The sequence below is a fragment of the Ovis aries genome, chromosome 2, assembly GCF_016772045.2.
Source record: "Ovis aries strain OAR_USU_Benz2616 breed Rambouillet chromosome 2, ARS-UI_Ramb_v3.0, whole genome shotgun sequence".
NCBI lineage: Eukaryota > Metazoa > Chordata > Mammalia > Artiodactyla > Bovidae > Ovis > Ovis aries.
The window spans coordinates 22,583,248-22,603,418 of NC_056055.1; the positions used below are offsets into that span (position 1 = coordinate 22,583,248).

Genomic DNA, 20,171 nt, shown 5'->3' on the forward strand with positions numbered 1-20,171 from the left:
AACTCGAGACCCCAGGGCCATGTAGGATTTGGTACAAAGTAGGCAAAGAGTCAGACACAGAGTAGTGACTGAACAACAAAGGCAATAAATAAACAAATTAATAGCGATATAATGCTAAAAGATTTTAACCTAGTAACAGGACTGTGGCTAAAGGATGTTCATCCCTGCCTATTTACTGCTACTAAACAAATATACCTATCAGTAGAAATCCATGTGATGCCAGGCCCTGGTTCTTGTGGACACTGCAGATGCTTAGACAAAAGACAAAGATCAACTGCTTTTTGGAGTTACAATATGCAGAAAAGAGATTCTTTAGCATTTAAGAAACATCTCTGGTCTGAAGAAGAGGGAAAAGTTGGCCACCATCACATGTCATTCAAAAAATATTCACTGAGTAGCTACTGGGAGAGGCCATATGCCAGGCACTGGGGAGACAATGGTTAGCAAAACAGAGCCCCCAACCTAACAGTGCCTATAGCCTAGGAATATCAATATTGTCAATATCAATATCCATTGCTATTTATTAAATACAGATTGTGTAACAGACATTGTGATAAGTACTTTGCATATATTAACAACACTGGGAAATAACTATCATTATCATTTCTTTTAATTGGAGGATAATTACGTTACAGTATTGTGTTGGCCTCTGCCATACATCAACATGAATCAGCCACAGGTATACATATGTCCCCTCCTTCCTGAACCCTTCTACCTCTCCTCCCATCTCCCATTCCATCCCACCCCTCTAGGTTGTCACAGAGCACTGGGTTGAGCTCCCCGTGTCACCCAGCAAATTTCCACTTGTTATCTGTTTTACAAATGGTAATGTATGCGTTTCCATGCTGATCTCTCAGTTCAGACCATCCTCACCTCCCCCACTGAGTCCACAGGCCTGTTCTCTATGTCCACATCTCCACTGCCCTGCAAATAGGCTCATGAGGCTTAGACATCAACCTCTCCTTCCCTCCCTTTTAGGTATCTTAAAAGACACCCCAGGCTCAGAGGACAACATGATCGGAACTTCTATTGAGATATGTCTGTCACTATGAGACAAGCATAAGGAATCCACCGTATGATTTTATTTTGTTCTCCCTTGCATGGCTATATTTTTTTTTTTTAATGTACAGGCAAAGAGGTAGGGTGGGGGGCGAGGCTGGTATTAGCTCCTTCAAAGACAGGAAACCATTCAATTAGAAGGAAGCTGAAAGCTTAACAAAGAACTCTTAATAACCATTAAAACAATTTACAGTGTTTTGTTTTATTCTTTAAGTAGGAGGATAATGGGACGGAGCAGGGTTGGGGAGAAGTTAGGGGAATGAAGTTAAAGAAACAGAAACCAGGAGACTTGATTTCACAAGCTTTCTTTTACTTCTTGAAAAAAAGATTCACTGGTCAAACTGCAGGGGGAAGGAGTGAGAAGAATAAGACCAATCGCCCAGTGTTTGCAAACACTGCCTTGACAGCTAGACCAACCAGAGGTGAAAGACAAGCTCCCAGAAGCAGCAGCAAGAAGTGTTATCAGTACAGACACGGAACAGCAAAAGCACTAAGGCCATAAGGGTGAGCATCAGGAAATTCGAGATCTAGTTTTATCTCAGCTCTATTTACACAACCTCTCTGAAATCACACTGTTGAAGATTCACACCCTTTCTGTCTTCATCCCTCATATTACACCTGATTCTAATGCCCATTCCCCTTATTTTGAGAAACACATTATAAACTTTATTTGAAACTTGACCATAAAGTTTAAGAACATTCTCAGTTCTTAACACACTCACTCTGTGACAGACTGCCTAAAAATCAAAATAAGGTTGGTCTATGGGTATAGTTCTATATTAAAAAATACATAGCATAATATTAAAAAGGTTAAGCCTATCTCAAAACCCTAATAAACATCTGGGTGGTTTTTTTGTTGGTTGTTGTTTTTGTTTTTTGGGGGTTTTTTTTGCATATTACTTGCCAGCTTTTTCCAAATGATGCTGCTAATGATTTTTTTTTAACTCAACTGCAAATAAATACTACATTTTAGTGATATTTTTAGTTCACATTTCATTGCCTGCTACAGAGCAGTGACCAAAGATGGAAAAAAGGTCTCACCTCTGATCTGGAGGTACTCTGACTTACCTACAAGAAGCCTTCTGAGTAGAATAAATGAATTCACATTTTCCATGGATGCAGTAACCATTGAGGTTTTCAGGGCAAGGCATGTGGTTTCCAATATAAACATCTTCCCTTTGATCACTAGCATCTTAAAAGAACATAAACCAGGTCAATAAATAATGAAAAGCAAATTGAAAAACATGGACTTTTCAAAGGTTCTAAGACAACAAATAAATTCCCCCCTTGCTGGGTAATTTGGGAAGGAAATTTATCAGATAGGAGGCTAGACAAGAACCAAGGTCTCATTAAGCCACAAACACAGCAGGTAGACTGTTCAGATTCAAAGCATTTAAAAATGTTTGCCGGATGCGACCACTATGAGCAACTGCTGTTTAAAAATAATCAGAAAAAATAAAAACACTCAACATCTTTGCTATTAAAAAAAATATTACTTCCAGAAGAAATCTCACCTCTGTGTCAGAGATGGGGTATGTAGCACTGGCTTTTGGGGAATTGACTTACTCTAGCCATTCACCTTGAGGCTATGAAATTGAGGCCAAAGGACACTGGTAAGGCAGAGAACAAGGATGAGATTCTAAAATTTTAGGGTGAAAGGTTTACTTTGGAATGAAAACTATCGAGCATATTGATTTTTTCCCAAGTGAAAATAGTTCTCTGTTCTTTTTAAATTGTTTTTCTTAGTGTATGTTTCTGTAAAAAAAAAAAAAAATTCAAATGATACAGAGAACAAATAAAAAAGAAATTTTAAACCACCCCAAATCTCTCTATCCAAAGAAAACCATTGTAAACATGTTAATGAATATGTGTTTGGACTTAAGTATACTGACTTGAACCGAATTGGGTTGGACTGAAGAAAACGGGAGGGTGGTTAAGTAATTTCACTACCAAAAATGGGAAGAGTCAGGAAGCAGAGATAGAATAGGGCAGGAAAGAAGAAGGCATGGGGATCCAGTCTTCAAAACCAACGATATTCTTTCCTTAATTCATTCTCTATTTCCATGTCTCTTTTCCCCATATACTTGTTGTTTAGTCGTTAAGTCATGTTAGACTCTTTGTGACTGAACTGAACTGAAGCATGCCAGGCTTCCTTGTCCTTCATTACCTCCATATACTTACATATGCATACTTATTTACATATTCACACAGCCTAGAATGAATGTTTTACTTTTTTTCTGGCGTTTACCTAATACATTAGTCCTCAGCTCTATGTACCCAGAGTTCCCCAATGTTTACAGGCCTGTCCATGTGTAGGAAAAACTCCCAAGCTTCCTGCCATTTTATAAAATTCCAGCTTACAGATTCTGTGTATTATTCTGTGAATTACAGATTCTTACTAATAATAATCTCACAATAATAATCTCGTGTGACCTTGAGCATACCACCCTCTCGAAGCCTGAGATCTCACAACTGTATTATCTGAGATAATTAATGCATGTACAGGCCACTAAACCCGCCAGCTCTCTATGTAACACATCATGCGCCAGCCAAGACTTATCTCCCTCAAATACACACAAAGTGTTAATATAATCTGAAGAATTATTAGTAGAAACATAGTAAGAAGGAATGAAATAAGAGACTACGTGTATATACAGATATCAAAAAGCAAGGGAGAACTGGGAATAGGTGTACCAAGTGTGAAAAAACTGAGAACTGAAAATGCACGTTTTTCTGGAGATCAACATTTACATATGAAAGGAGAATCTTTTTGACTATTAATCTTAATGATTAAGTTCAAAGATAAGAGCTTCCCAAGACCAAATTCATGCCATTTTACCTCAAATTTTATGTATTTACAACATTGTGCAAATTTATGCATAGAAAGATAATTAAACTAAGGGGAAATCCAACACAGAAGATCTCCATTTTAAGGGTATCTCTGCTATTTTGTGTAACCTTAATCAAATAATTTCTTCTAAGAGAGCTGAATGAGATAAGCAAAGTCCATCAGCAGTATAACACAGTGGACTTCCCCGGTGGTCCAGTGTTAAGAATCCGCTTGCCGGTGCATGTATTCAATCCCTGGTCCAGAAACACTCCACATGCTATGGGGCAACTGACCCACATACCACAACTCTGATGCCTGAGCACCCTAGAGCCAGTGCTCCAAAACATGAGAAGCCACTGCAGTGAAAAGCCAGCCCCCCACAACTAGAGAAAGCCCATGAGAAGCAATGAAAACCAGCACAGCCAAAAATAAATAAATAAAATAATTTTTAAAATAAACCAAACAAAATGCTGATAATAAAAAGATGTATAACATAAGACACATACATAATCTTTTATTTTCTAGTAATAGAAAATTTTTTTCTATTTTTAAAAAGAAAATTTTTATTATTTATTTTATTTCATATTTTTTAAAGTAGACGAGATAATTTAAATCATGTATTTTATTTAACCTAATATATCAAATAAATAGCATTTCAACATATATTCAGATAAATAATGATAGTTTATATTCCTTTTTCTTAAATAGATCTACAAAATCTGGAGAGCACTTCACACTTACAGGACACCTCAATTCCAACTGGTCACATTCCAAATACTCAACAGTCACATGTGGCTAGTAGCCACCATGCTAGACAGCACAGAATAGGTGGCTTATTCATTTATCATTTATTCATCACCTTCCATATGCCAGGGACTCTGCTAGGTGCTGGGATAAAAAAGCAGTTAAGATATATCCTGTCCTCAAAGGGCTTACAGGGGCTCCTCCAGCTCCCAAACCATAATTACGCTGTGGCAAAGAAATCAAGCCTTCTGGGCTGCTACAATCCTGAGCAATCCTACAATCCTAACCCACTTCTGTGCTACAACACTCACAACACTGTCATAACTATTTAGGTATTTAAATTGGTCTCTACCATGAGACCATGAACTCCCTGAGGATCTAGATGCCTGTATTATCCATTTCTGTATAACTCCTGACACTTAGACCATAATAATGTTCTTGCTATGGTTTCAAACCAAGAGTAGTATTCGACCTTTGCAATCAAGCCATGAAGTGACTTGAGGAATGCAACTGTCTCCCACAGTGCTTATCATCCTGCAACTTCTCAAAACATAATATTTTCAGGCTGTGGTATACCATGAAGTATATAATAATGGGACTATACAGACTGAGGTTAGGTATCAGCCTATAGAAATAAAGTTGCATAAAGTATATAACAAACAGACCACATTGGTCTACAAAAGCTGTGGCAATGTACTAACCTACCATAAGAAAGTCCTAAAAACAGCAAAGTAATGCAGAGCTGAAAGTGATCAGAGAATTTAGATGCATGATAGCAATAAGAAAATTAAGAATGGGTTATGAGAAATGAATAAAGAGTACACCACCAATAGCATTCACTGAATGATTAATGAAAGAATGTGGTTTCAAGCTCTAGACAAAGCAAAGCCATATTAAAGTGGATGTGTCTATTAAGACTTTGAAATCTCTGTCTGTCACAGAGTCCAAATTCAGCATTCTGCTCAATGCCAACACTATTCATTCTATTACGCTTACATACTATTTCTGAGCACATCCATATGCTCAGCTAAGCTACAGAGCGGGTAAGGGAAATGTGGTCACAGTCCCTGCCCACAAGAAGTTTATCTTCAACATACACACACAAAATGCTGAACAACACGAGAGAAGAGGTCCCACACGATAGCAGACAATAAAACACCAAAAGAAGGCTTTATAGTACCAGGTGCTATGGAAGTTCACGTTGAAAGGAGAACTTCATCTTAGGCAGAATAACCCAGGGAAGGACTCATAGAGAAGGTAGGACTCAAGTTAGGTCTCAAAGCATGGACAGATTCAGATAGTTAAACGGTGGGAACCAAAAAGCAGGTATGAGTACCTGTTCTCACTCTCAAGAACAAGAGGTAAGTGGACCTAGCAAGAACTGTACATTCAGACTGTACAAGAGTTTAAGTCAAAGTTGTGAAAATAAGTTGAAGTCAGAGCATGGAAAAATTTAAACCTCAGATGAGAAACATTTTCTTAATCGTATGGACAAGGAGGACCACTTTGGAGGGCAACACAAGCAAAGCCATGGTTTACATAAGAAGTTAACCGAGAGCGGGTACCTAGGGCTAGGGCTGATGGTTAGGGGGGAATGGAGAGTGACATGGGTGTGAGGTTTATTTTGAGGGTAATGAAAATGATTTAAGATTAGATTATAATGCTAGTACATGTGATATTAGTATAATCCTGTAAATATACTAAAAGAAAAAAAAACACTGAATTACACTATTTAAACAGGTGAACTTAATGGTATGTAAATTGCATCTCAAAAAGCTATTAAAATTACTTGGAAGAAAAAAGGAAGACAGGATGACCAATTACGAGGTTACTACACAATCCAAACTCTGGCACTGAAAAGTTTGAGCTCAGCAGTAGGAACAGATAATAGAAACACAGAAAAAAAAGACAGTGTCCAGATGCTTTGGAAAGTAAATGAAACCAGAAACTCAGATGTGTAAGGGTCTTTGGAGGTCATTTGGTCTAATGAAGGAATTTCTTTAGTTATAACTTCATGATCCTGTTTCTACTTAAACATGTTCAGAGATAAGGAACTCATAATATCAGTTCAGTCCAGTTCAGTCGCTCAGTCGTGTCCAACTCTTTGCAACCCCATGAATTGCAGCACACCAGGCCTCCCTGTCCCATCACCAACTCCCGGAGATTACTCAAACTCATGTCCATCGAGTCAGTGATGCCATCCAGCCATCTCATCCTCTGTCGTCCCCTTCTCCTCCTGCCCCCAATCCCTCCCAGCAACAGAGTCTTTTCCAATGAGTCAACTCTTCGCATGAGGTGGACAAAGCACTGGAGTTTCAGCTTAATATCGGTCCTTCCAATGAACACCCAGGACTCATCTCCTTTAGAACGGACTGGTTGGATCTCCTTGCAGTCCAAGGGACTCTCAAGAGTCTTCTCCAACACCACAGTTCAAAAGCATCAATTCTTCGGCACTCAACTTTCTTCACAGTCCAACTCTCACATCCATACATGACCACTGGAAAAACCATAGCCTTGACTAGATGGACCTTTGTTAGCAAAGTAATATCTCTGCTTTTCAATATGCTATCTAGGTTGGTCATAACTTTCCTTCCAAGGAGTAAGTATCTTTTAATTTCATGGCTGCAATCACCATCTGCAGTGATTTTGGAGCCCTCCAAAATAAAGTCTGATAATATTTCCACTGTTTCCCCATCTATTTGCCATGAAGTGATGGGACCAGATGCCATGATCTTCGTTTTCTGAATGTTGAGCTGTAAGCCAACTTTTTCACTCTCCTCTTTCACTTTCATCAAGAGGCTCTTTAGTTCTTCACTTTCTGCCATAAGGGTGGTGTCATCTGCATATCTGAGGTTTTTGATATTTCTCCCGGCAACCTTAATTCCAGCTTGTGCTTCTTCCAGCCCAGTGTTTCTCATGATGTACTCTGTATAGAAGTTAAATAAGCAGGGTGACAATATACAGCCTTGACGTACTCCTTTTCCTATTTGGAACCAGTCTGTTGTTCCATGTCCAGTTCTAACTGTTGCTTCCTGACCTGCATATAGATTTCTCAGGAAACAGGTCAGGTGGTCTGGTATTCCCATTTCTTAAAGAATTTTCCACAGTATATTGTGATCCACACAGTCAAAGGCTTTGGAACAGTTAGTAAAGCAGAAGTAGATGTTTCTCTGGAGCTCTCTTGCTTTTTCAATGATCCAATGGATGTTGGCAATTTGATCTCTTGTTCCTCTGTCTTTTCTAAATCCACCTTGAACATCTGGAAGTTCATGGTTCACGTACTGTTGAAGCCTGGCTTGGAAAATTTTGAGCATTACTTTACTAGCGTGTGAGATGAACGCCATTGTGCAGTAGTTTGAACATTCTTTGGCATTGCCTTTCTTTGGGATTGGAATGAAAACGGACCTTTTCCAGTCCTGTGGCCATTGCTGAGTTTTCCAAATTTGCTGGCATATTGAGTGCAGCACTTTCACAGCATCATCTTTCAGGATTTGAAATAGCTCAACTGGAATTCCATCACCTCCACTAGCTTTGTTCGTAGTAATGCTTCCTAAGGCCCACTTGACTTCACATTCCAGGATATCTGGCTCTAGTTTGGTGCTCATACCATTGTAATTATCTGGGTCATGAAGATCTTTTTTGTACAGTTCTTCTGTGTATTCTTGCCACCTCTTCTTAATATCTTCTGCTTCTGTTAGGTCCATACCATTTCTGTCCTTTATTGTGTCCATCTTTGCATGAAATGTTCCCTTAGTATCTCTAATTTCTCGAGGAGATCTCTAGACTTTCCCATTCTATTGTTTTCCTCTATTTCTTTGCATTGATCACTGAGGAAGGCTTTCTTCTCTCTCCTTGATATGCTTTATATTCTTCAATATAATATAGTTAATTCCAATATTATCAAGTTTTCCTCATGTTGAATGAAATCTCTCTTTCATTATCTTTGTGTGGACTTCCCCATGTCTGTTCACCACCTACCTCACTGCCCACCAATTTTTTTCTTAATGTCAAACTTCCCTAGTTTTACCCTTTATTTACTTTGCAACCACCAACCCACTAACATTTAAGTTTTTAATACAACAGAATTGTCCTCTTTGCTAAAGATGGCTCAATGCAGAATTGTGTAAAACAATTTTACTTCAAAAAGAATCAACAAAATGTCAATAAACACATGAAAATATGTCCCCCATCATTAATCACTGCATCATGCATCTGTACTCAGTTGTGTCGGACTCTTTGCAACCCCATGGGCTGTTGCCTGCCAGGACCCTCGGTCTATGGGATTTTGCAGGCAAGAATACTGGAGTGGGTTGCCATTTCCTTCTCCAGGGGATCTTCCCAACCCAGCAATTGAACCCACATCTCTTGTGTCTCCTGCATTGGTAGGCGGATTCTTTTCCACTGCACCACCTGGGAAGCCATTAATCACTAGGGAAATACGAATCAAAACAAGACAGTGCCTTACACCCAAAAGGATGACTACTATTCCCAAACCAGGAAATAACAAGTATTGGCAATGGTAAGAAGAAATGGTAATCCTTGGGCGTGGTGGTGAGAAAATGTAACAGTACAGCCACTAGGGAAAACTGTAGGGTGCTTCCTCAAAAAATTAAAAGTAGATATACCACATGATCCATCTGGATACCACCCCGCCTCCAAAAAAATGGAAAGCAAGGTCTCCAAGAGACAGCTATATACCTATATTCATGGTAGCATTACTCACAATAGCTAAAACATGGAAGCAACCCAGGTGTCCATTAATGGATAAACAAAATGGATGAGTTGTAGGGAATATTCTACACACTAGGAAATATTCAGCCTTCAAAAGGAAATGAATTCCAACATATGCTATGACACAAACAGACCTTGAGGACATTATGTTAACTGAAGCCAGTGACAAAAAGACAAATACTGCATAATTTCTACTTATATGAGTTATGTAGAATAGTCAAAACTATAACACCAATCAGCAGAATGGTGGTTATAAGGGCAGAAGGGAGGGGGAAATGAAGTTATTGCTTAATGGCTATAGTTCCAGTTTCACAGGACGAAATGATTTCGAGAGATGGATGCTGTGATGGCGGCACAACATCATGAATTTATCAAATACCACCAGACCCGTACACTTAAAAAATGGTTAAGACAGCATGTGGTGTTGTTATATATATTTCACAACTTTAAAAACTGAAAGAAAAACTCTGTATAAGCCTAATGACAGGAGGCTCAGTAGAAAGAATGTAGTAAACTGAGTTCAAATTGAGATCTCCAGTCCTCCGAAAGGTATTTATTAAGCATCCATCATGTCCCAGGCAAGACAGTAGTTCCTGGAAGTTCAGGCAAAGCAGTACAAGCTAAACGTAGGTGTAAAGACCCACAGGTAGCTGAGTATGTGAACTAGTTCTTAGAGAAAGAGTAAAGCCAGAGTATAAGTGTTCACCAAGGTGGCAGCTGAGAGTAGATTAAATATTCTGAAGGAAATTGAAGAGAACATGCACTGGAATAGTTGTCATGAACAAGAAAGAGCACCAGGGCTTAGGGTCAGAAAGTCTGAATGCTGGTCGCTGCTCTGCCATTCTACACGAGCCACAGTTTCAGCTTTTTCATCTGCAAAATGGTGGTAACATGATTGTGGTAAGGATTAAATATGTGAAAGCAACTGGCACACAGTAGTGTACTTGATTAAAAACAGTTAAAAGGATAGCCTACTGTCACTCATGAGCCACATTAAACATAGTGACCGGCAGACTTACCCATGGTAAGAACCTTTAGCACAGCCAGGCTACTAACAATGAAATTAGGAAAAAAAACACCATAATAACATCGATAAGGAATTCAGTGACATCATTTAATGCTCAAAGTAATCCTAGGCAGTAGGTATTACTGCCCCTGCTTCACAGATATGATCATTGAGGCTCAGAGAAATCAGGCCACACTGCCTTATGGTCCACAGCATGGACCAAGTCTGACTTCAGAGCACAAGCTCTTAACCATCACAAGACTTCACCAAGGTAGGTGGGGAACAGACAAAAGTGGAATGTTCAAGCACTTGCTCTCCAGGCCATGTTAATTAGATAACTTCAAAAAGGAAAGATTAAAAGGCTTTACAGACGTAATGAAGCACAGTTTCAGAAACCACAGCAGAGATGTAGCCTTGCACAGCAAGAACTGGGCACGGTCCTGTGCAAACAATGCCTTCAGGCAAGTGGTGACAGGCTCCATGAATAACAGCTGCAACTGCGAGTCTCTGAACAATGTGTGCGTGTGTGTGTGTGCATGAGCACACACACAATATAAAAAGCTCAGACACCCAGCAGTGCCTTCCACCCTACAGAGGCATTCAGAACCCAATTTGCCACCAGCGGCAGTGTTTTCGAATACAAAGGAGAGTATGGTTCTAAGTGACGATGTGGTAAGACTCCAGATGGCTTATCTGCAAAGGCAAGTGTCACTGACTCTGTCTTGGTCCATCCACGTTCCACCCAAACAAAGCACCAGGAATTGCTGTTAACAACCAGGACATGCACCTACAAGAGGCTACTGAGGGCACAACAACATCAATACTGCATCAGTAACTCGAGGCCTCTCTATTTCCACAGAGCCAATATACTGAATCCAAAACTTCAATATACTCTTTCCTGCTTCCCCTATACCAACCTTCACTCCAAGCTTCATCACTAACACATCCTTCTTTAACCCAAGTCTCCTCAGACCCCAGCAGAGAATCATTTACCTAGGCAGAAACTCCCGTCTACTCCCCAACACCCCCTACCCTTTCAAGTCCAGGGAGTAGATATGACCAACCCTAACCCGGCTTCTTTCTTTCCTAGTCTTTCCACTCTGCCCAGTGAAACACCTTTTCTAACGCATATAAACTCATCCACCTCCTCAGCGGTTCCCTTAGGAAGCACTCCTTTCAACTCCCTGATGGAACAAAATCACATTACTCCTACACCCCTTCGCCCCCTCCCTTCCCCTGCTGTGCTCACCACCTGTCACCTCCAGATCAGCATCCCACTCTCATCTCTCAACGACCTTCCTCCCCGTAGGGTTCTGTGCCACCCACCTACACAGCCTTCTCACCATCTTCACTGTGATTCTCCTCCACACTCCACAACATCGGCTCTCCCCCTCCTTCAGTGACTGCAGCAACTGGCTCAGGCTTACCTTTTGATAAGGCAAATTTATCAAGACCATTTTTAAAAGGGCATATCAAATGAGCTGTATTAAAATATATAAACATTAATCACCAAATAATGGAACCAACAATATTGATATCTTGGTGTGTCTGGTATCCTTGATCAGCAGAGAGGCTGAGAGGATGAAATTGAAGGTGAGGTGAGGATTGGGGTGAGGTGATGCTCAGGAATGCAGTGAGAATGTGTTGGCGATTAAAAGGTGTTACAGTGGATTTCAGGCTGTATGAAAATATCCTTGGATAAAAATGGCCACTTATTAAAATGTCATTTGCCAAAAAGGAACTTTCTGGGTAGATGGAAACGTTGCAAAGACTGTGATAAGGTGTAGTACAGATGGGGTCTATCCATTTGTCAGTGGCTAACATTTGTGCATTTCCATGTATATAAATTACAGTTCAAAAAAATCTGTAAAATAAGAATAATGATAATCCACCGGGTAAAGGTATACAGACAAAACAAGGATGACAGAATGCTGTTCACTGTTGATAGTGGTTGAGTATATAAGGGTTCATTATACTATCCTGTTTGTTCATGTTTGAAATTTTCTGCAACCAAGTTTTTAAAATGTCACATACCCAGCTCCCACACACCTGGTGTGTGTGTGTGTGCACGTGCACACACACACATGCACGCTTAGTCACTCAGTCATGTCTGACTCTTTGCTACCCCATGGACTGCAGTCCTCCAGGCTCCCCTGTCCATGGGGATTCTCCAGACAAGAATACTGCAGTGGGTTGCCATGCCCTCCTCCGGGGGATCTTGCTAACCCAGGAATCAAACCCAGGTCTCCTGCATTGCAGGTGGACTCTATACCATCTGAGCCACCAGAGAAGCTGAAGACTGGAGTGGGTAACCTTATCCCTTCTCCAGGGGATCTTCCCAATCCAGGAATTGAACCGGGATCTCCAGCATTGCAGGTGGACGCTTTACCAGCTAAGCTACTAGGGAAGCCCATACACCTCATGCTCAGCCTTTATGCTGAGCTATATCCTTTATGACATATCTACAACAAATCTCCTAACACTGCAATTTCAACATTTACCACAGGTTTTCCAATAGCCTGAAAAAGCACTAACTCACCACCATGCTGGACATTTAAATGCTCCATCTTGAAAGCACACTTTTCCAAGAGTTCAACTTTACATTTCTGACATCTTCAAATTTGAGGCTTGTCCTCTAATTCCTTTATGCAGTATTTTAAACTAGCAGTCAGTCCTTCTATTTCAACTTCTGTGCCACTAGTCTCTTCATGATGTTTTCCCTCTGGATCTTCTTTCTGCTTCATCCTAGCCTCCTTTCCTTTAAAAATAAGAGTGCTGTCCAACAGAATTTTCTGCAGCTCTTGATATGTTCTGTATCTGTGCTGTCCAATATGGTAACCATGGGTCACATGGGACTACTGAGGATTTAAAATACGGCTAGTATAACTGAGAAACAAAAACCTTTAATTTTATTTCATTTTATCCAATCTAAATTTAAATAGCCACATGTAGCCAGTGGCTACTCTACTAGACAATGCAGCTCTATAATCTCTTTCACTCATTCTCATCACTTCAGTTACCACCTAGATATCCAAGGACTAACTCGTAAATTTATGCTAAAAAACAAAGTCGTCCAGGTGAGTTCCACAAGCAACTCAAACCCCAAAGTAAAATTAATCATCTCCACCATCAACTCCTTTCTTACTTACCCCAAACACCTTTCCCCTCCCAATATTCTTAGTTCAATAAACAGAATCCATCATCTAAGTCATCCTAGTTTTAACTCTTTTATCCTCCATATCTTAAGTAGGAATCTATTCCTTTTGAGCCTAATTAACTGATCTCTCTGTCTCTAGCCCAAAGTACATAATAAGCACAAGTCCTGCCTGGTATAATGTATTCAGCTGGTTAATACTGTAGCCTTTCCTTTCCAAATATATTATGATTTCCCCACTGCCTACAAATGAAGTTTAAATGCCCTAGGATAACAGAGCATTCAAGATTGTACATGTGGGAATTCTCTGGCAGTGCAGTGGTGAAGACTCAGACAAAAAAAAAAAAAGGACTGTACACAATCTGGCCCCAAGCTACCTTTCCATACTTGCCTTCCATTTCTGCCTTTTACATCCCTTCTCTCCAGCCAAAAAGGATTCCTCATCGTTCTCCAATACATTCTATCCCAATGTTTGCATTCATACTTCTGCTGATGCGCTTCCATCCTCCTTAAATACCCTTCGACCTCTTCAAATCCTAACCACCCTTCAAGGTTCAGCTCAAATAAGACCTCTTCTATGTGTTTCTTAGATCTTCACCATTCTCCCCACTCTCCTGCATGCATGCTCAGTCATGTCTGACTCTTTGCAACTCCATGGACTGTAGCCTGTCAGGCTCCTCTGTTTATGGAATTTTCCAGGCAAGAATACTGGAGTGGGTTGCTATTTCCTACTCAAGGGGATCTTCTTGACCCAGGGATCAAACCTGCACCTCCACCTGCGTCACCAGTCCCCACCAAATAGTAATTTCTTTTTTTCTGAGTTCTTATCCTAACTTTTTCAAAGCACTGCATTCATAACAATAACCAACTTTCACTTTGTTAGAACAAGGTTATGTTCATTTCTTATTGTGTCACAAGTTCTTTAAAGATGGATGTCATGTATTACATATCTTTCTATCCACCAACAGTTTCTGGTAAAACAACCGGTAAAAAAAGGCACTTAATAAATTACATCTACTGATTATGATAATTTCATTTGCATTATAGACAAATTCTTATGTGTAAAGTGTTCAGTATCTCAAAAAATGGCTTAGGCACTAAATTATCCCTGTAAAATTATCAAAGACAGACAAGTATTTTGGGTATACACAATTCCCCAAATTGCTTTAAGCAGGAGCTTCTACCTACTGAAAAAGAACTTTCCTATTCTGGTCATGTACTATCAGTATAAAGAATGAAACTAGCATTGATCTATTATATCTCCTATGGGAATACAAAGATTTCCTATTTTAAACACAGCACTTTGTATCAACATAGGAAACTGATATTTCAGGGGCTCATGGGATATAACTGATTCAGGTTTAATATGACTCAAGTGACAGAAATACAAATTATTCAATGATAATAACAGCTACCACTTCTTACACACTTATGAGTATGTCAGATACTATTCAAAGCACCTGACATGCATTATCTCATTTGACCTTTATGACACTCTATGAAATAGGGCCTGTTATTCTCATTCTATGTATTTTTTAGAAATTAGGCCTAAAAGGTAGATCACACATTTTTTTTTAAAACTGCCCATTAGTATAACCAAACAAATGGCATAGAAGATACATGTAAAAGCAAATATACAGAAACCCTGGTCTAGGATCCTAAGATCAGGACCTGCTTTGGTTCACTAGCTATAACATCAATGAGACTCAATATTTTCACTGGTCCCTACCCATCACAGTGGTTGCAAAAAACAAATGAAATAATGAATATGAAAATGAGAAATTAAAGCACACTGGACTTGCAGTCAAGGGAACTAGAATCCAATCTCTGATCTGACCTTAAAATAAAAGACTTTGTATGAATAAATCCTACAGTTTCTTTAAGCTATATCCATTCTTCTGACAGGCATGGAGCCCCTAGGTAAGTGCCAGACGTTCTGCTAAGTGTTAGGAATCCCAAAGTGAACATGGCAGAGCTCACAGTCCAGAGAGGGATGCAGATGAGTAGAACAGACAATTATACTTAGAGCAGGTTAAGGGCTTGGTCATCAGAGTATGAAGAGAGGCACGCAATCTAGGTTTAAGAGTCAAGGGATAGTTCCCAAATAGAAATAACTTCTAAGGCGACCGAAAGGATGACTCCTAGGCAAAGAAGAGTTCCAGGCAGAGGGAACTAGGTTCAAAGACCCATGCACAGAGGTTAAGTGTTAACAGTAGATTCTAGAGAGGCAAAGACGATTTTAAAAGCAAAGATGAGAGATCTTTCTGTATAATTTCTTACAAATGCATGTGAATCTACAATTCTCACAGTAAAAATTTCAATTAAAAAAACACAGATGTGAGAGTACTCTGTAAACTGAGAAGCGCACAGTCAATATTATTACTAAAATTTAACTGCATAATGTATATTGCCATAGAGCAAAGCTGGAAAGGTCATTATAATGGATCGAGAACTACTAAGGACAGCTAGTGACCATATTTCAACACTTGGCCAAAATTCAGGAAATTGTGATTCAGTACCTTTCACATCTGGTCGATACTGTAGTCCATCATCCTTCTTTCCCAACAAACTAGTGTCATCTGTGTCTGTAAGAGAAAATGATTTGAAAATTAAGATACATATGATGTTTAAGTCATACCATGAAACTCCTAAATATTCCAAACGCTCCAGGTCCTTTCCAATTCTCTGTCCACTTTGCCTGAGCTACCACTCACTTGATCTATTGTAACACTTCTGTCTCAGCACTCAGATATAAATGCGTTCTGCATGAACAGTCTAACTTCACTGAAACTTCAGCTAAAATATGATCTCCTTAAAAAGTCTTCCCTGTGAGACTGAAATCACATAGACCTTGAAGAGAAAGGATTAGCCGGTTCTCCAAGGGACAATGGTTTCAAGATTTACCTTCTCGCACCACTGTTTCCTTGGAAATATATCAAGTTAATATAAATATGGAATATCAACTGTGTTATCAGACAAAATTTATTATAAACATGACCCCTTACTGGTGAATTATGTTAGGACAGGAAGACTACATGAACCATAAACACCTGCTGGGAAGCATAAGCTTCGGTTTTCCCAATGCACAGTGGGGGCAAGGGAAGGTACAGTCAGGTGTAAATGGGGACCAAGATAAACCACTCCACAGGATTCCAAAAGCATGAATTTCAATTAACAAAATCCTCAACCTTGACCAACTCTTCTGAATTTGAAATTCCAGGTAGTACCATTCAACCACAAACCACAAAATCCTCAACCTTGACCAACTCTTCTGAATTTGAAATTCCAGGTACTACCATTCAACCACAAACCGCATGTCAGAAAAGACATGCTTTCCTCAAGAACACACTTTAACCTACGCTACAAATGCCACCCCAAGAAAGAAAAGCAAACCACACTACTACTTCCACCTACAAGGGGTCTCTGTCAGTAAACAGTTTCCGCTGCCATGCACACACCTGACTCTCACCTAGATATCTTCTGAATAGTTTCTTGGGCATTCTTCGGTAGCTTAGACCACAGACATTTCAATCAGTTGTTCAGTATTTCACAAATAGCTTGTTATCAGTATAAAGCAGCAAACTCTGGCTTGCAACCTTTTCCTCTTAGCTATGTTTTCCCTAAGCTCATGAAAACACAGCCCTTTAATAAACGCAAAAAGGTGGGGAAGTGGTCAGAAGGGAGGGCACTTAGACCTAGTAGCAGGAAAGATGCATAACCCTAGGCCATCAGGAAGCGTCTGGACTTGTTTGCTACTGGGAAATCGTACATTATGCTTGCCTATATGTGTCTTACTAGGAAAAAAGATTGAAAACCTCTGCCTCTGTGACCAGGTATTTTTAGCAGGAATAGAAGACAAAAACTTATTCTTAGTTGGTACCATGGTTCTTAAACTACGGCAGAAAGCAAGAAGGGGGAAAGAATTTTAAACTGAAAGTAATACTTTTTCCCTATATTCTATAACTTCACCCCAAAATCTTTAACAGTATAAAATATGTAGAGGTAAAAACTAGAGAAAACATGAAAACAAACTATTATGCTCTAGAACAAAAGATGAAAAAATGTTAATATTTAGTTTTACTATAATTAAAATAAACTCATTTCTAAACAACTATAATCGTTACAAATTTGAGACAATTCTTAAGAAGTATAAATATAGCTATAAGTTCACGTTAGGATCAGCTTAGTAACTAAGCAATCAAGAAGCATTGTTTGTGTCTTAAGATAGTGAAAGCAAATTTTTAAAAAGCTAAGTTAGTAACAAAACAAAGAAGTTCTAAAATACACAGTAATAAAAAATAAAGCATCAAAGATTTTTCATTTTACAAATTCAGAACACTACCAAAATATACAAATAAGACTGTAGACATGTGATATTAAAGCCAAATCCCTAGATTAATTTTACCTGTGCAGTGACCAAGATGCCTTATATCGATCTGTTCTTGTTTTATACAAGATGCTTCTCGAACAAAACAGGGATTGTTATAGGAACTCCCATCAGAAGCACACACAGGATTAAAACTGTATCCACTGCAGTCTATATTACATACACACCTGTTGGAAAAAACAAAAACTATTTATGTTTTACAACAAAGGTATTTTCACAACACTGCAACAGCAAAACTGAGCAATTTTTTAAAACTTTTTAACATTTTTATTGAAGTACAGTTGATTTACAAGATTATATTAGTTTCAGGTGTACAATGCAGTGATTTAATACTTTTATTACACTTCAAGTTATTATATAAGATTGGCTATATTCTCTGTGCTGTACAATATATCCTTGCAGCTTATTTATCTTATATAGTAGTTTGTAAGCAATTCTTTTTTCTACTTTCTATAACAGAAGTCAATACATTATTTTAAGTCACTGATAACAGTTTAAGCAAAGTGAATGCTCAGCCAACAATTTCTTTCAGGTGAGAATCGAGAGATAATTTCATCCAGATTATTACTAATGGAGTCACTTCTTTAGAACTTTCATATCTAGAGATAATAATCAAGATATGTCAAATATCAATAATATTAATTAAAAAGCAACATGGTATATCAGAAAGGATACAGAATTATGAGTCAAAAGTCATGAATCTAAATCTTAGTCCAACAAATAACCAGATTTGTATCCATATTCTCCCTCTAAGACTCAGTTTACTGATCCATAAAACAGAAGTAGTAGTAATACACCTAACCTTCCCAAATAATGGGGAAGATTAAAAAAACAGATATAAAACATGTAAAATAGAAGTCCTTCAAAAATGTTTCTGACTTACACATCCACCTGTATAACTGAGTTATATCCACTGAACACTCACTGCCTTCTAGAGAAGGCCAAGAAAGTACAAGGCATGGTTACTCCTCTCAAGGACAATAAAATCTAACTGGGAATACAAAACTGAAAATCATAGAGACTCTCTGTTTTCCAGCAATATGGTGGACTCGGAACCTGTACTAATCCTTCTAATGAAAATAACATATATTTTAAAACATTCTCAAATGCACCTGTAAGATGTCAAGAAACAAGCAATATTCAAGAAAAGTTAAATGAAGACAAGAATAGAAAAAGATCAATTAACTTTGCCAAAGCTGATTTTCACCTTGAAGGCATGTGCCAAACTAGGTAAATTCAGTTATCAACTTTTTGACTTTGCAGGCCTCTGAGAACAGAAGACAAAGAATACTGACCTACCTAAGGTGGTGAATCTGCAGACCGTGGAAAAAAGGCATGAGGGCAGAGGAGAAATGAGTTGCCATATTCCAAAATGACTGTTTAAAGGGGTAAAAAAATCTTTCCCTGAGCCACAGTACTGAAGAGAGGGGAAAAAACCATCTCCCTGAGAACTACAAGCCAGTCTTCACATGAGTAATTACAAGTTAAACTACAACTTGGATGTTCTGAAAAAAATCAAGCCCAGAATTTATTTTAAGAGTCAATGACTGGAATGGGCCCTAAGCAACTAACAAAAGTAAAAGCAATCCTCTCTGGAGAAACCCAACTTTATTATCCTAGACCTCAAATATTTTCCAAGATACAGTTCTGAGAAGCACAAGTAGGTCACACACATGCTCATTCACTCCCACACCCACAACAGACAAGAAATAACACACATGGACAGAGCAAGCTGATGCGGAAATGAACCAACAAAAGCTTCTAATAAATAAAGAATGTATTATTAGAAATAAGAAACTCACTGGGCAGATTTAAAAGGAGAGTAGATACACTAAAGGTGAATCCATGAACTGGAAGACAGGTCAGAAGAAAATGCCCAAACCACGGCTAAGTCGAAGAGACAGGATATATTAAAAGAAAAAGATTAAGAGATGTGGAAGACAGTTACAAGATCTAATAAAAATCTGACTGGAGTTTCAGATGAGTTACAAGAATAAGGCAGGAATAATATTCTCAGTTTCTCAAACTTTCTAAAACTAAAGAAATATACTAATCTAAATATCCAAGAAGCCTAATAAATTCTAAATAGGATTATTAAAAAATAATCCAGATAGTGAAATATCACTGGAATTTTTGTAACATAGCAACAAAATAATATTTTAAAAGCAGCCAAAAAGAAAAGATTACCTTCAAAGAATCAAGAAGAGAGACAGGTGTCTTCAAAGGTAATACTGAAGCCAAAATGTTTATTTATAGCCAA

At 38.6% G+C, this 20,171-nt stretch overlaps 1 protein-coding gene across 2 annotated transcripts in view; it reads right to left on the reverse strand.

Annotated features, from left to right (window-relative positions):
- The window catches only part of TMEFF1 (transmembrane protein with EGF like and two follistatin like domains 1), a 99,570-nt gene that overhangs the window by 13,156 nt on the left and 66,243 nt on the right, over positions 1-20,171 (reverse strand). For both annotated transcript variants that reach the window (XM_042242956.1, XM_027964168.2), the window contains exons 6-8: positions 17,930-18,078; positions 16,044-16,109; positions 2,128-2,251 (exon numbers count right to left, since the gene is read on the reverse strand). In XM_042242956.1, coding sequence (XP_042098890.1) covers positions 2,128-2,251; positions 16,044-16,109; positions 17,930-18,078 — 339 coding nt within the window. The remainder of the gene's footprint in view (positions 1-2,127; positions 2,252-16,043; positions 16,110-17,929; positions 18,079-20,171) is intronic.